Here is a 17,272-nt window from a genome sequence, read left to right as displayed (position 1 = left end):
ACATATCAAATCAAGCGCTACCGAAACGAGTGATATTCTTTCATGCATCCTTGAGAGTGACATAAACCGTAAGATGGATGACGCGAGAGTTACCAGAGGGTTACGAAGATTACGAGACCTTTGAGTGTTGTTGGTGCAGTCCATCTTCCAGGGTGTGGTCTCTGTGACCGTCTATTCACTTGGCTGGAGATTTTGGGAGGCTAGTCCACCAACCGATGTCAGGAGCGTTTGTGCTGTCAGTTTCTGCCCAGATGGGGGCGAAATGGCCCAAGTGGTTAGGGCGCGAATTTACTGACGGAAGGGCCGATAAACCGTAAGATGGATGACGCGAGAGTTACCAGAGGGTTACGAAGATTACGAGACCTTTGAGTGTTGTTGGTGCAGTCCATCTTCCAGGGTGTGGTCTCTGTGATCGTCTATTCACTTGGCTGGAGATTTTGGGAGGCTAGTCCACCAACCGATGTCAGGAGCGTTTGTGCTGTCAGTTTCTGCCCAGATGGGGGCGAAATGGCCCAAGTGGTTAGGGCGCGAATTTACTGACCGGAAGGTCCGTAGTTCGAACCCGACCTCTGCCTCTCGACTTCCCCTGTCTAGGCTTGGGCAACCTGGCAGTATCCCAGCCGTCGTGCGACCTTCCGATGGCATGACAGTTAGGCTCTGAATGGATGTTCCAGCTGAACGAACATTTTCCGTCCAGATGGTCTGAGTGAGCATTTAAAGGTGGAAGCAGTGCAGAATGACGGTGGCACACTGACACCCCCATCCATTCTCTTTTTGTTTTCACTTTGGTTTCTAAATTAAACATTCTGCTGTTGTATCGGTGTCAATAGTGACGTCGCCATTATAACTCAAAACTGCCTATTGATCGTTAGATTTGTAGGTAACCAAACGGTAATGTTCTGTGCTCGAGGCGTCTACAAGCAGTATGAACAAATGTAACTAAACCAGACCACTAAACTCCCTCATCTCACCTCCGACTGTATGCACAGAAACGTTTACCAATTGCATATACCAAGCGTATGCTGAAGTTCCGCTCTATTTTCCACGCCGAGGAAAATGTTTTTTCCGATTTATCCACTTGGTGGCCCTATTCGAATGTTTGAGAAATTTCCTGCTCTAACTGAGATCTGGAACGGACGTCCATATAAATACTAACGAGACTACAGAGGTTGTTCAACAAACGCCATAGAATCCACTACTTACTGAACGTAGGAGATAGGTGGCCAGATCATGCAGCTGTTTCACTCCATACACCTTCCGGGCGCTGTCGTAAAGTAATGACAACACCGCACCGCCAGTGCATCCTCCGGTTTCAATGTCCGTGGCGACGCGAGCAAGCTGGGAAAACATGGTTGCTGTATCCTAGGTGAACAAGAAGAGAAATTATAATAAATTAGCAAGTATAGATGCTACATAAATGCAGTCCAATAATAAAAAAAACACCACATTGACAAGTCAATGGCTTTAAATTGAGATATCATACTGTAAGTGAAGCCCATGTATACTCGAGAGCCAAGAAGCACTGCAGATCTTCTTTACCCTTATTGGGAATCATCAGCAATGTATATCGAGTGAAACTCCCGGGAAGTCTCGAACCTGCGACCTCCACGCTAGTAGCTTGAATAGGTAACCTTTAGGTTGTGAACAGCTGATCAGCTCGCACTTGGACACAATACAGCGCCGCCCATCCTTCAACCATGGAATCCACATCACGTGGTCACGCGTGTTAACTGGCTCGTCAAGTGATGACTTAACAGATGGAAGCTGCACTCATTTCGCGAAGTTGTACTCCTCAGTTTCATCCCCTTGGTGTGACCGCTATGGGAGGTCGAGTGAGCCACCGTGGAGTCCTTCGTGATGACGGCGAGAGAACAGGACCGCCAGGGGTTCTGTACTAGGTTCCTAACACTAACGGACCTCCCTTAGCCCAGAAATTACCAGTAACAAGGCTCTGGTGACCAAGATTGGGAGTGCGTTGCATATGGTGACGGTATTCCACTGGAAAACCGTTTTATGCTGGTCCGTACATTGACTCCAAAAGTGTTAGAACAGCTAAACGCTGTGTTTTCGAGTTGTCATCACGAGCTGCATGTTTACTGCCCCTTGCTGGATGCGAAAGCGATGGTACAAAAAGGTCACCGAACAGGTGATTTGTGTCTGGACACCGAACACTTATATGCGCCATTCTGATCAATTACCGCAAGCGACTGCAGCCAGTGTGTTCACTTACCTGAAGGCAAAACTGTAACCGAGCTAATCCAAGTCTTCCAGCTCGATACTCATTCTCCAGCTGGCACAGTAGGATAAAGTAGTCCTTGAGCAGCCGTCGCATAGCTCCGGACAAGGCATGGTTGACCAGACCCTGTTCATATGCAGATTTTTCTGCAGTGGGAAATGGGAAAGCAGCGACACAAAAATCAGTTGGGTGGAGCACGGAATATCTATCTCTAAATAAGGAATGAATCGTCAGCGCCAAAGAATAGAGTGCAGATGAGAAAAACGTACCATCAATGAATCGAACAACAGCTGAGTAATCGGCGCAGATTGGCAAAATCTTGTTTGCTGTGTCCATTAGCATTGGGGCTGTGAAACGAAGGAAACGAAGAGTTTTGACATGACGGAGGGATGATTTTATTTGTTGTAAACGCACCACATGACTCACAGGACTCGACTCAGTCAGGATAAAGTTATGGGTAAAAAAAGCGTATATGTCACTTGTCCAGGTTCGGACAACAGAATGCGATTGATATGCGCAACGCCAAACACCAAAAGGACGTCAATACTTTCATCATCACCGACAGCATGACATCAGTGTCCAACACCGATGCTTCACTGCCGTACAACCATGATTTATTTGAAAGCCTTAGTGTAAAGAAAAGAGTAAAGGTGGATTGGGGAGGGGTTTAGTGCTAGCTTAACACGATCATTCCGAGGTGCCTACACTTCCAGACATTCACTCAGGCAATCTGGATAGAAACTGACAACAAGAACGCCACTGACATCGGTTGGCAGCCATATCTTAGAACCGTATATACTGTCAATTTTTGTCACGTTTCTTTGTAGCTTAGTTCGTGTTGTATACTGCGAATGTATTGCAGGGCTGGATGACCAAATACTCCTTAATTTTCTCCCTTAGTCACGAAGAGACTGGACCTTACCGTGATGTGACGGTTTGCGCACCCGCGACACTCACAGAGTCTCTCATACCAGGTTGATCAATGGTTAGAGGTCTGACGAACACAGTATCCTGGCCCTCCAGGTTGGTGTGTGGAACATGTGGCGACTTGTTCCGTAGAAATGGTAGTGCATTTGCATTTCCCGCCGAACACCGCTGCCTTGCAGTTAGGCTTTTGAGCCAAAGGCTTTGGTTGAGGACCCTAATCGTCCTCCTGTCCAGGTGTGGGCGCCCTGACAGTGTCCCAGCCCACGTACAACTATGAACTGCACATACACGTCAATACTTTACTGGATTCCGAACGCGTGGACTGAAATCTCAACAGTCTTTAACTTGCCAACCTTTTCACCACATGCAGTCTCGTAATGTGTAAAAATACTGAGATGGAGGAACGGAGGGGGACATCTGAGTGGGAACTGTCAGAATGCACGTTTCATAAAGTGGTTATGTCCGTGGGAATATTTTTAGACGTCAACCAAACCGGTTATGCTGCTTTGTGATGGAGTCAAAAGACCGAATGATTCGTGGTCGAATACACCGAGCATTGAGCGGAAGTAATGAACTGCGATGAAAAAATCAGCTACCTTCATTTCAGTGATCAGTAGAACAATATGCAATGATTCTAGACACTGTATCGCCTCTAAACATTCGAATAAAACAGAAAGAAAAAAATGTGTAAGAAGGAACTATTCCACACAGTCCGAAAAAGCAACAAACAAACGCTATCACAAGCATTGCATAATGTTGGACGAAGTTCACAGAATCGCAAAGACCAAGGTAAGCGTAACGTGATCATCCAACAATGCTGAGCTCTGATCGGAGGCATGTAGAGCCCCAACGAACTGATATGTTAACGGTAGGTTGCACTGCATCGAAACACAAAACGTTGGGTTAATATTCATGGTAATCTATACAACTATCATAGCTATTCAGTCGCGAAAAGTGCAGTGCAGTTCAGTTCAGTTCATCAGCTATTAACGATGTAATAAAGGTACATTGGTTCCTGCCGCTTCAGTTTCCGCTAACGAAAAATGGAAGAACAAAAAAGATACAGCCGAATATCGATGATGGCATGAACAGTTAGTTCATATTAAATCAGCCTAATTGTTCGAGGAGACGGGGCTCGAGATAGCTCAGTGGTTAAGGCGCCAGCTTTGGATCGGAAGGTCCGTGGATCGAACCCAAACTCAGCGTCTCGACTTCTCCTGTCTAGACTTGGGCAACCTGGAAGTACCCCAGCCCTCGTGTCGATTTTTATCGAGGAAACAGGAAACTGGGCAGCTATTCACTAAACGCGATAACTTTGATGTAGAAGCGTCACTGACTGCGCGGCAGCTATCAGCTTGATAGTGATTGGTGCTTTCATAATTCCTTGTCAGATCATAGACTGTCCATCTATCGATCACTTCCATCCAGCGCAGAGCTGTGTGAGAAGAGATCTGCGAGGTAGGCGGTTCTCGGAAATGTGGAATATGTGACCTAACCACAGAAAACTACATACAATGCCCTGATAAGAGATAAAAATCAAGAAGGGATAACTTTGAGCATCAGATACTGTCAAAATTCATGAACGGACTCAAAACTAGCATTCACACCAAGAAAAAAAACAGCTTTGTACGTTTGAAGAAGGGTACTGTTCGAAAACCCGTCTAAGAGTAAATGTGGTCGGTGTCCCTTCGGCCAGCTCGATTTTCAGTGATATATCTCTCTTGATAAACGATCAACCTGCGCAAAATAACGTCACAGAGCACTTCGGATGATACGAATATCAGGTTGATGCACCAAAAGCTTTCGCATGATGTTTTTGTGCCATTTTGAGGATTCGGATTATGAGTAAAGCGTTCTATTCCACCGACATTCTGTTCTCGTCACAAAAAAACCGTAGCAGGATAGTCAGACTGCTCACCAGGGCTTCACTACCTTCTTTGAAAAGTGTGGGGTAGAGAAAACCCGGATCAGCTGCCTTACCACATCAAAGGCTTATGCTGCTGACGGCTGCTACGACAGGCTGGTTTCAATGTTTCTTTCAGGCCCGTTGGGTTTTTCGAGTGGTGAAGAAAGCCAGCTGAACTGTTCTTCAGTGTTCGGGCCATTGTTCGAGATGGTGATTCTGTGGACGAATTGTCGCTACACCTTATTCGCAAGCTGTTCGATAACGCCTATCTTCTTTTGGCGAGTTGATCGCTCACCAGGATGATAAAAAATCCGTTTTTCTTGCTGAATGAGGCAGTCGTAGCAGACCTCGGTGAAATCCATCTTTCTCAGTTTCATAAACGCAGCCTATCGGGGTGTACGCTGAGACGAGAAATATACACCGTTTATTGCATCGACCCGTAGTAATTCTAATTGGACCAGACAACTGTACAGCGCAAAGGCAACTGTTTACTGGGACCCTGCCCAGTAAAGCACTTCCGGCCTTGGGACCGATTATCACTACGTGCAACTTCCACACCGTAGATACCACGAGCCACTGCGTCGGGCACACCAGATACCCGAAGAGTGAAATGTGGGGCAGTTGAGCTCATTTTAAGCGACTTCAGGTACACGATCAAAGTGGGGTGCCGTATCGTGTTTTGGAAATCAAGGTTTCAGCAAGAGAAGCCTGTTACCCAATTCGACAGATGATACGAACATTGAAGGCCGCAATGCGGATCAGATTGCTGGATCTTAGTAAGGGATTATTTTAGTTCATTTTATTGGACGACAGTTTGGAGACGGAAAACTGATCAGGAACCTGACGGGTGGACTGACTGTAGTGGACCACTTGAAGAGTACGGATGGGGTGTGGATGGAAGAGCTGCAAAAACCAGTGACGCTCTCAAGTTCTCAGGCCATGGAGGGGGGTTTGTTTGGAATGCCCCACCCGGAGCGTTCGACGTAGAAATCTCACTTACAAGGAACTGGGATGCACGGTTCTCCTGGAAAGTTCCGGGGCCTCAGTGGTCTGATCCGCTTGGCTGCGGATCAGAGCATAAAGGGTGAAACCTGGATGTGTCGATTGAGATGTTATTGCGCATAGCAGATGCGTTTGGAGCCGCACCGAGTTCTTGGTAGGTTATAAATGCATTTCGACTGCACTGGATAATTCACTGGCGGTTATGGTCAACCATTAGGCTACAGGAGTGTAGTCTTTAGGACTGGTCTTTCCTCGAGTGAAAAGGGCATCGCTGCTTCCATAAATATAGAATGCTGATAACACCGAGTTCTTGGTAGGTTATAAATGCATTTCGACTGCACTGGATAATTCACTGGCGGTTATGGTCAACCATTAGGCTACAGGAGTGTAGTCTTTAGGACTGGTCTTTCCTCGAGTGAAAAGGGCATCGCTGCTTCCATAAATATAGACATGCTGATAATCTAGAAGAAACATCTTATGCTTTCATATTTCCATCCAGACGGTTAATCACAGTGCGGGGCTGGTTGCTCACCAATGGCCTTCTTGGCATAAGCGCACCTTGAGAAACTGAATTTTAGCCAATGTAGCCCGCGGAATCGTTGCAGCACTCGAGTCCGAGAATTACGACAAGGCAACAACTGTTGGCTACTTGACTTTGAACGGCTGCGAGCCTTCCTGGACGCAGTTAATGCTGATAATAAGGAATCTACTCTGGAAGATGAGCGGAGAAATTGAGAAAATGGCTACAATTTGAAACCACATTGACAATTTGTTCTCCGCCGGATATCGTATCCGTGTAGTGGCGAAAGCCGAGCAACCTCATGTGGCCTGCATGTCAAAGAACGGTACATTCTTGTATGACAATAGGAAATGAGTAGTTCGCGGTCCTACGGGGGACCACACTGAGCAGATCGAGTCGCGTAAGTTAGTGCTCTCATCTAAGAATAAGTTCGACGGGCAACTTACACATGTTTTCATCCAAGTGAAAAGTTCTGATACGAGACCGAACGTCAAACGGGGTGGGCTGAATATAGATGCCTCTGTTCCCCTGGGGAAAAAAGGAAAGAAATCAATTCAGCAGTCTGAACAACTAATGATTGCTTCATCAGACAAGCTGGTAGAATTTTCTGCAAGAGTGCAGCTCACGATGTTGTTAGATGGATGGGCAGTGATTATAAGCTGGTTACTGAGGAATAATGCAATAAGACATAAAACAGCAATTTCGGGGCCCGCGTAGGAAGACGACCACAAAACAGCAGTCCCCTGAGGAACCCCATTCAGGGAACTCCAAAGTGTCTCTTTGTGTATTTCTTTGTGGGAAGGGTGACGGATAGGAACCACACACCGCGCTTCCGGCAGTCGAATCAAGGGCTTTAACAGTTCTGGTGGGCGTGTGATGAAGTTTTCCACATTGTCCCAAGTGAATGCTCCAAGCGTTCAGTACTATAGGCTCAGACAACAAAGTGAACCTGTCTGATATTCGTCAGTCCTAGCCATCTGGGTGATTAGGAACCAGCAACTCTGGTATCAACTAACTGGATTCGAACATAAACACAGACGACTTAATCTGCCACGAAGACTGCTCCCACAACAAATGGAGCAAAACTATTGGACCACTGTGGACTGGTGAATAATTGTACGTTGTTATTCGGTATCGTAAACCTGATCCATTCAGAAGAATGGTGCTGCATCCAAAGTTAGATTGTTAGCCCAGCTGATGCAGTATCTGTCCAAAGTGGTCTGATTACAAATCTGGGTCAATGACATTTTCTTGGAGTGATAAAACAGTTGACGGAATCAAAAAGCTTCTTTGATTCGAGGAGTTCTGTTTCCCCCAAGGTAGGAGAGGAGTCGCGATGTAAGAATTCCGTCGGTGCCATCATCCACTTGATGAGAATATCTCTTCTTGAGTGACCCTCTCTAAAATGTACAGCATTTGGTAGGCTGCCTATGCAGAGACTTTGGTGCACATGATTCAACGGATTGGCCTCGAATCCACACGTGATTGTAGATAGTAACTGTGGCTCTGAAAGATTGGCTTGTTGCAAACTGACGGACTCAGATTCATGTGCGTCATATCGATACACAATTTTGGGGCTCGGTTTGATCTAACAACCTATCCGAATGCGAACAGTGATAGCTTCTTACAGGCTTGGAGATCATCACTTTGTATGGACCCACGGTGTCTACTGATCGTTCAGCTGTAGCATCCTTTCAGTGCCTAACTGCCATGCCACCCGAAGGTTGCATGAAGGCTGGGATACTGCCAGGTTGCCCAAGCCAAGACAGGGGAGTTGAGAGGCAGAGGTCGGGTTGGAACCACGGACCTTCCGGTCAGTAAATTCGCGCTCTAACCACTTGGGCCATCTCGCCCAATTATTTACGATGATAAACAATCGCACTAATCAATAGAATAGGGTTATGTATAAATGGTTTCACAATAAAACGGCCATTTCCCTAATCACCGTCAAATCAAGATTTGACAAGACCTACACAAGCACGATGCCATTCAACGCCTACACACGGACGAACGGCCAACTTATTACACCATGTAAAGTCACCTCGGCTGGTAACGGAACATCTGCAAGCGAATCGCTCAGATCAGCGAACGGAACAACGGTCATTTATACAACCTGAGCTATTGCCTTCAATGCATAGCTCTCTTCCCAGTTCCCCCCCCCCACTACCAGTCCTGGATTTGCGCACCAATCTATCAGCTCCCGCCTCCAATGCGTAGCAACCTACTCCACTTCCCGAAATCACCGGTGAACAAAACCGGTGAACTACACCCACTGTACGAGAAGTACGCGGTTCTTACAGCTGAAACTGATGATGACTGACACTCGCTTCTATAGCATTATCATATGGTGTTACTAGTATTATTATTATGCTACCTTATTGGTCAGCGCCCAGAAACTAGTCTGCTTTTGACGATAGCAAACCACTGCCTTATTCGTTGACTCTTTCCTTAAAAACTGATCCGAGCTCGGGACAAAGAAATATGTCGATAAACGATCAAAAGGTCCAAGGTATGTTGTCCACAAGTGCCAAGTGCGTATTGAGGAAACACTCATCCAGAGTGGAAACGTGAAGCTACATTTCGGGTATGTCGATGACATCTGTATAAGCTATTTGAGGATTTCTTGGAAGGGTAGTTAAGACCTCAATCAATTAAATTTTCCAAAAATCTGAAAGAACTAGCCCGAGATAGCTCAGTGCGCTCAGGCGCTTACTGACTCTAAGGTCTGCGGTTTGAACGCAATCCCGGCATCCCGACTGCTCCTATCCAGGCTTGGGCAGCTTAACAGTATCTCATCCGCCGTGCTTTCTTCGGGTGACATACCAGCTAGACACCAAAAGAATATTACAACTGAACGACCATTACTTAAGAAACATGAAATGCTTTTGAAGCAGACTTCAAAGTTATCAACTAACCTGCAGCAATCGAAGCAAGTCGCCGACAATCGCATATTCCTGTGCGTCTGCCGACAAAGAATTTATGGGTGTTTTGGGATCCATCTGTGGGGGAAACAAACGAAAAGTGATGTTTATAGATTACAAATTCCAATACCGGTGGAAGAGTCGAACCAGTTACCCTGGCCCTTCGGGTTGTGGAAAAATACTAAAAAGCTTGATAGTCTTTAAGAAGGACGTAGTCTACGGAAATTCAACACCATCAGGCCAATAGATCGGACATGGGTGTTGAATGTACTTTGCTCGATTAACAAGCAATATCTGCATTCATCCACCCATCCATCCACCCATCATCATTAAAGACAGCAACACTGATGCTTCACTGTCGTACAACCATAAGTTTCGTCTTACTATATTTAAAGCCCTAGAGTGAAAAGAAGAGAAGAGCGGGTGTGAGAGAGGGGCTGGTGCTGGTCTATGTTAAGCAATCTGAGATGTCTACACCTCCAGACGCTCAATCAGACAATCTGGAAAGAAAGCAAGAACGCCACTGACATCGACTAGGCGCCATTTCTTGCAACATCTCCAGCCAAGCACAGGTGGGGTCACGAGGACCCCATCCAACACCAACAACACCCAAACTCTTCGTGATATCTTTCCCGCCCTTCTGCCAAGTCATGCGGTGTCCACCTCGCAGTTCGCGCCATTCTGAAGGAGGCACGGAGAACAACACTCGTCTCGGTAGACAGTGTTTCGGCATGCGTAGCACATGATCGAGCCATTGTAGTCGATGATGCTAGATGTTTTACCGGATTGAGGTGCAGGCAGCACAACCAAATACCCGTTTTATAATCACCCCGTTAATAACACGCTGACGCCATTCAAAACCTGCCACGCCTCTGAGGCATCGGTAGTCGAAAACCTGAAGACGCCTCACATCACCTGTCAGCAGAGTCTGTCTCGCACCCATACCCTTACTCTAGCCTGGTACACGCGACTCATAAGATCTAGTGATAAGCCTGTTCGACGCCACAAGTGACGCAAATCAGCAAACGTGATTCGAGCCTTTGAGATTCTTGCACTGAACTCATGAGGCGCATTCCAACAGAGCTAATATAGCTACCGAGGTATGTAAAAATTTCACATAATTTCCAGTGAATCAACTTGATATTTGCATTCACATGCAGAACAAATGCAGTAGTCTCCTGCCGAAATTAATCTGATTAGTCCATACCAAAAAGGGGAACTACTGGACTCGAGTTCATTACTCATTAGAGCTCATCAGTGCCGTGTATTTTCGGCGGCATCGGAACCCGAACTCCTGCCGCCTAACATTCGAGACGGGAGAGTTACCACCGCTTGAGTCCAAATACGAGTACGGTAAGGAATGTGTACAGTTTATTGACGCAGATAGAAGGGAAACTGTAGTTCGATGTGAGCTAAACAGAGTAATCTCACCAGAGCAGTTTCAGAGGGGGGTGAAGTGGATAGGAAATTCAGGACAGTCCATCGGGTAGATAGAAAGAAACAGACGTGATTTTTCTGCGTCCAAAGAGGGACGTATGCGATGGACATTCATCAACGTGATAGGCATACGGTTTTTGGTTATCATCGCATTCCTTCATTTCCGCAACTTCTTGGTCAATTTAAGCAAATAGGCACATACAGACTTGTGCCTCAGCAAGATATTCGGCTTCCGAAGTTCGATATTCGTGACTGCTTGAGTACCTACGACCACCGTTTCCACTGTAAAGGTAAATAACTGTGCCCGGCAGAGCACACGGTAAGTGGTATGACACGACAGCATTCTCCGACCCAGCAGCAATCAAAGGATTTGGAGTAAAATAGGAAATTCCACCAATTGGAAGTGAATCTTCCCCCAGATTGGCGCAGTTCAGGGTTTTGTTACCAACTGGGTGATCGTGCCACTGCTCAGAAGTATTTCTCATGCCACAAGCAACAACGACGGGAATACCGTCCATTTTGCCTTGACATTATGTACATGCTAATCCACCAATGCCGCCTGCATCCGTTCCGCACTGTTTCAGTCATTGTTGGATAGGAGAGTGCGGTGCGTTATCCGCTGCAAAAGAGTTTCGATGGACAATAATTCATACTTGCCATGCTCCTTGATAAGGAGACCGTTCTTTGTGGTGCGCTTAACTACGGGTAAAGGAGACAAACGCTCCTATCGATTAGGCTATTTCAAGAGTTACACAGACGAGTACAGTCTGACGCCCATGTGTTTTCTTTTCATGCTCACTGGAAACACTAATTACAGCTCCGCCTTAGGCCTACTTTCAACAACAAAAACAACAACAACAGCTTGATACGTAACCAGAATCTACCTGTTCTTCAAAAGGGATCTGCGCAATCAGCTCACACACGTTTCAAAAACGACCTACCTATTAAAGTGGTGGTGGTGGGGTTCGCAGACGTTTAATCGCCAATCGAGGTGACATTGTCAGTGCGGAGCAATAATGAACCTGAGCTACCTCTATTCCACGACATCGACAACACATTTCGTATTTTGAACACCCTTTCTCTTTTGAAAGACAGGCCAACTGTAAATCAAAGGAAAATGGCTGTTACTCACTTCAGTGTCCCTATCTGGCAAGAAATCGTTATACAAAGTAGCTCGATAAAGCAACCAATCCGGTTGGGTGGGACCAAGTCTGTTGGATCGAGCTGTCACAGGGCCTCGAGCTATAGAATTAGTGACGTGTGTCCGGCTCGAACGCATTGGTAATAGAGTACAAGAACTGGTGGTCCGCTGGCTTTGTGAAGCTGAGGGTGTATTGGGCATTATTGGGTAATCGTCGACAGAATTAAGCAGCGTAGTGCGCAAAGAACTGCGTTCAATGGTGTTTGATAGGAGATTGGATTCAGCCAAACGTTGCTGTAATTGGTTAAAATCCTAAGGAGCAGATGAAAGAGAAGAATGCGACATATACTGGACCGATGAGGTTAACGACCGAAACGGGGAACAAAACCGGAACTAAGTAGGATGATACAGAAGACTGACAGGAATCTTGTCTTAAAGTGTAAGTCTGTGAAAGTTGGAAATGGCGTTAACGACTGTGGATAGACCGCAGATGGAGGTATTATGGGCTAATAAGACAGCAATAGCAGTCGGAAACTGGAAATGGTTACCGAGAATAAAGACAGGAGACGCGACGAATCTGAAGTCTCGTCTCGGATGCCATCGGACTGGTAACCTCATCATTGTCTGCGAGAAACGTCACATCTTTATGCTTTGGGTGTGAACTCGGTGAAAGTCCCGGTTTATTCTCTTCTAGCACACGTAGCGTAGCAGTACAACCCCATCAGAACGACAATCGAACCATTGGAATACTCGCCCCACTCTGTCAAGTTACCCCGGAAAAGGTCTGTGATTGATCGATTTTCCTTTTTTTTAATCCAGCAGTATCCCAATTACAAACAAATTATCGGTAGTTTGTCCGGTGTATTCGGGTTAATTCGGTTAGCAAGGAAGCTCACTCCTGACTGCACGCCGCACGCCAGTCGACGAGCGACAGTGATGCTCATACCGCAACGGCAAAGTCGAGCATGCACCTGTCTACCCACTGATCTTATTGGATGTTCTGGTAAGCATCTGCGTCTAAAATATCCCTTGAGAGACCAATCTGCTAATAGTCCGGGGAACTGTAGCTCATCAGTGAAGGATGTCTTGGTCAGCACTGACGCAGTACACGAACAAGTGATGCTTCAGGTTAATTCCTAGTTCAATTGAATGGGACGCTATTGTTCAGGATAGGCTGGAACGTGTCTTGCAGGCTGCATCATCGGAAACGAGAGTCTCGAGCTACTCACAACTGAAAACGAACTGATGCACCGATAGCAAGCATCTTCTCGAGGATGCAAAATTAGTGAATAGATATGCAGCGTTCGGCAGGTTTACTTCAATAACAGACGTCACCTTGTAAGATTAGCATAACGACTCTCAAAGCTGACTCGTGCCTGTAATCAAACAGTTCGTTTCGCCGTTGAGTGGAACGACAAGTAACGTGAACAAGTGCCAATTACCTCTCTCAAGTAAACAAACCTACGGCGAAGGTTGGCGGAATAAAGTACAGCTTGCAGTATACATGTCATTCAATCTCTCATAAGCGACCGAAACCACTGTTGAAAATTCTTGTTATTCTGTGAAGCTACGGACTATTGTGTGCAATTTCTCTTTCGTTGGCCCACTGATCTGCTGCAATAAACATCCTCTGAAGAGACCACTCACGAGAAGAGGCCAGATGTCTATGTGTTGCGATGGCCTACGTGCTTGTGAGGGGGTTATCATCGATGACTTAGGTCCAACAACGCGGGTACCCCAAGTTCCTATGAGTGATAACAATAGGGCAGTTTGAGACAAAATCATCGTCGTAAACTGATGAAGGTCCATACTACTGGCCTTACACTCAAACAGTGAACAGCAGCTAACCTACGGACTGGAAGTTCAAAGGAACATCGATCCCAACGCTGAAGGCGATAATGTAGAATACATACCTGACAGCTAAGAGATACCTCCGTTGAATTTCGGTCAGTTGTTCTTCGATCTCCAAACTTGGTCGCGTAAGCGTGCTCCAGATTGGACATGAGGGTTTGGTCAGCCTTTACCCGAGAATACAAATAGATGAAGGGACCAAGCTCTCGAGCACTAGCATACCAATTAGAATGAACAAACAGGTATCTTACTTTCTCAACTTTAACTCCTCGAACTTCTGCGCCAGGACATCGGCCTGAGGGTTTTTATCGCACAACACCTCCATAGCAGATCGCAAGTTGATCTAACAATTTTAGAATCATTCTTCGGACAACTTACCTGACCTGCATTTAACGTTTCAATACTTTGTTCTAATTTGTTTGCGAATCCTAACATTCGGTTATCCGTAGTGGGATCGACACTAGAAGACACGTAATATTGTGTTGCAAAAGCATCATACCCAAAAAGAGTGGACAGCGCAAACACATGATGCCGAATGGCATTCTTGATATTGTCCGAACCTGACATGCCTTTGAATTGACACCACGCACTCAGAGGAAGGATGTTTCAGCGGGAAATAGGCAGATTCTGGTGCGGGATTTTAGGGGAACTGGGTTTTGATCCACAGTGGTAAGGTCACTGCAGCAAAAAAACGTTTGAACTCATGGAAGGACTAGTAGAAAGAAAAAAGGGTTATTCACTTGTTATCCAAACGTCTTGTGCAAGATGTAAACGGGTGAAAACGAGCCCCTGTGAAGCCTTTAGTGGATTTCAACTGGTAGTGAAATTTGTAAAAAAAAATGTCCAACTCAGGATCATACTCGTAGCTGTGTGAGCAAACGGTTGATAATCCATCTTGGGGGACTCAACTGTCGAACCACAGAGAGCTTCTATAGGTTGGGTGGTCATCCACCCACATGCCAGCTGCCTATAATCTAACGGGCAGTTTCGAATAAAAAAAGTCTCGGAGTTGATAAATCATAAAAGTTTTTTTTAAACACGAGGTTGCCTTGCATCGAATTCATGAAACTACTGAATGTTGAAACATTCAGCGTCCGAGTCTGTGATATAGTACAACTATCAAATTAAGTTATTCTTCGTGGGTAGACCAATCCAGCCAATGTCGCTCATTTACGTTAACAATCTGCTCGGCAGATTAGGAAGCATAGGCGGAACTAATACTCCAGAAGCTATCTATTTATTGGGGGTGGGGGCGAGCTGGCTCCGTGGTTAAAGCGGAAGGTCCGTAGTTCGAACCCGACCACTGCATCTCTTATCTAGGTTTGGGCAACCTGATATTATCCCAGCCCTCGCGCTTCCTTCGGGTGACATGGTAGCTAGGCAACCAATGGGTGTACAGCTCTGGATGAAACTCTGAACCGGTCTAAGAAATCGGGTCTGTCGCTCAACACTCAGAGGTGCTCAAATCAATAAGTTCACTCCTGGGATCGGACCAATATAACCAACTGGTTGTCTGGGATCACAAACGAGGAATATTGAAGGGCAGTGATGAATCGAAACCTCACACCGCTGGCGGCAACTACTTGTAAGGAGCGACAGTTGTGTCCAAACAGCCAGCCAAAAGTTATTCTTGTGCCCGGTTTCGACCAACAAGAATCCCACAGTAAACCTAGGATAACCCTTTTTCGACATTCTTCCACGAACGGCGAAGAAATGACTACCATCAGGTATCTAATCATGTAAAGGCGCTTCTGCTTGGTGGCTGAATAAAATACCTGCCACGCTTTTGCAACCACTCAATAGTTTGACCCACTTGGCTGCAGGGGACCGGCCTCACCCGAAGACGCAAGGAGTAAGGCTGTATTGTCTCATTCCTAATCCATTGGGCCGCACCAAACTCTCTGGTTTTAAAAGCATTGGTGTGCTGTGTATTGAAAACAAGAATTCAAGATGCAAACATAATGGTTGATCTAACCTCTCCATCACTGTGTACTCTCACCGCTACGTACCTTTGGCGATCCAGAGGCCGCTGAAGCAAAAGATGTAGGGGTAGGCATCGCCCTAAGTAACCGGGCGGAAGGGTGTCTGCTTGAATGGATACCTGTTGATCACCTCTGGCAGTCTGGCAACGTCCGTGGAAAATTCTCACGGATGCAATGTCGTCTTTGGCTAGACTATCAGTAATGATGCAGCTGCCCGTGTATGCAAATCTATCTACTGCCTCAGTCGGGTCATCCGCAAGCATAAGGTTGGGGTTCGAGTCCCCCGCTCTTGAAAATGCACTTTACATCTTGCAGGCATGCAGCAAGTGCTCAACCATGAGGCAGAATCACTTAGATTAATTAATGTCGTCTGCATTGGGATAGCATCAGATCTAAGAACTGCCCTCTGCTTACTCGATATATGTAAGCGAATATCCTAGGAACATTACGATTCCATAGGCACTCGAGGCAGGAATTGAATCTTCAATGATCGTATCGCTGAAAAAATTGAAGACGAAAGATGAAAAGGGACAGCCTTGTCTACCACTCGATATAGCGAACCCAAGCGGATGAGTCACCAGGGATTATCCGCCTTCTTTTTTTAAGAGGGTTGGATACAGACCATCCGGTCCCTGGCCCTTCTTGAGTTTCAGTGGGATTTCACGTGTTATTTCTACAGATGGGTGATAAAAGTTTATATTCTATTCATCCGAGTGCACAGTCTCCAACGTCTGTATTGAAGGAGGCCAGCTAGATAAGCTGGCAGTATCCTAGCCCTCGTGCTTCCTTCGGGAGACATCACAGCTGGGCATGGAGAGGGTGTTCCAGCTGAACGATTATTGCTATTGTTAGTCAATTGTATTAATTGGCACAGGGCATGGCTGTTCCAGGCAGTAAAATTTTTATCCAGCTCCTGAGCATTCGAAGTAGACCAAGGCCATCGATCTTTCCTTGCGCTCCTTAAAGTCTGAGGGATTCAAGTGCATCGTCGTACTCGATAGAAGGTGTCCCCGATAGCGTCAGAAGTGCACTCCGTTGGGGCATATGTCGACACTACAAATAAGCACTGTTTTATATCGAGTAACATTGAGATTGATTGACCTGGATAATCGGTCGGCGTAAAGACGACCGTTCACTGGAATCGAATCCTGCCAAGGGCGCTCAGATCTCAGGTAGTGTGCAACTTCCGCGTAGTCCTCGAAGCATCGCCTCTGGACAACTGGACACATCGAGAGTGAAATCTAAAAGATCTGAGTTCGTTCGTGGCGTTTTAGGATGCATGACCAGCTTGAGTCCTGTATACCTCTTTCAGATACATATACATATATTTTGAGGGAGTATAGGGTTTG

General features: G+C 46.1%; 2 protein-coding genes across 2 annotated transcripts in view; one reads left to right on the top strand and one right to left on the bottom strand.

The window, feature by feature from the left end:
• T265_02486 (hypothetical protein) overlaps positions 1-14,508 on the bottom strand; it is a gene marked incomplete at both ends in the record, with an annotated part of 39,741 nt that extends 25,233 nt beyond the window's left edge. The window contains 9 exons of the mRNA XM_009166735.1: positions 1,204-1,362; positions 2,231-2,382; positions 2,506-2,583; positions 7,038-7,119; positions 9,507-9,590; positions 12,082-12,402; positions 14,004-14,154; positions 14,193-14,284; positions 14,320-14,508. Coding sequence (XP_009164999.1) covers positions 1,204-1,362; positions 2,231-2,382; positions 2,506-2,583; positions 7,038-7,119; positions 9,507-9,590; positions 12,082-12,402; positions 14,004-14,154; positions 14,193-14,284; positions 14,320-14,508 — 1,308 coding nt within the window. The remainder of the gene's footprint in view (positions 1-1,203; positions 1,363-2,230; positions 2,383-2,505; positions 2,584-7,037; positions 7,120-9,506; positions 9,591-12,081; positions 12,403-14,003; positions 14,155-14,192; positions 14,285-14,319) is intronic.
• Positions 12,067-16,496, top strand: T265_02487 (hypothetical protein; the record flags this gene model as incomplete). Its single annotated transcript, XM_009166736.1, has 4 exons — positions 12,067-12,207; positions 12,910-13,093; positions 15,965-16,071; positions 16,383-16,496. 4 exons carry the CDS (start codon positions 12,067-12,069, stop codon positions 16,494-16,496), a joined length of 546 nt encoding a protein of 181 aa, XP_009165000.1.
• Between the last annotated feature and the right edge of the window lie 776 nt (positions 16,497-17,272).

This window comes from Opisthorchis viverrini (genome assembly GCF_000715545.1).
Source record: "Opisthorchis viverrini unplaced genomic scaffold opera_v5_30, whole genome shotgun sequence".
NCBI lineage: Eukaryota > Metazoa > Platyhelminthes > Trematoda > Opisthorchiida > Opisthorchiidae > Opisthorchis > Opisthorchis viverrini.
This window is presented reverse-complemented; position numbering and strand designations above follow the sequence as displayed.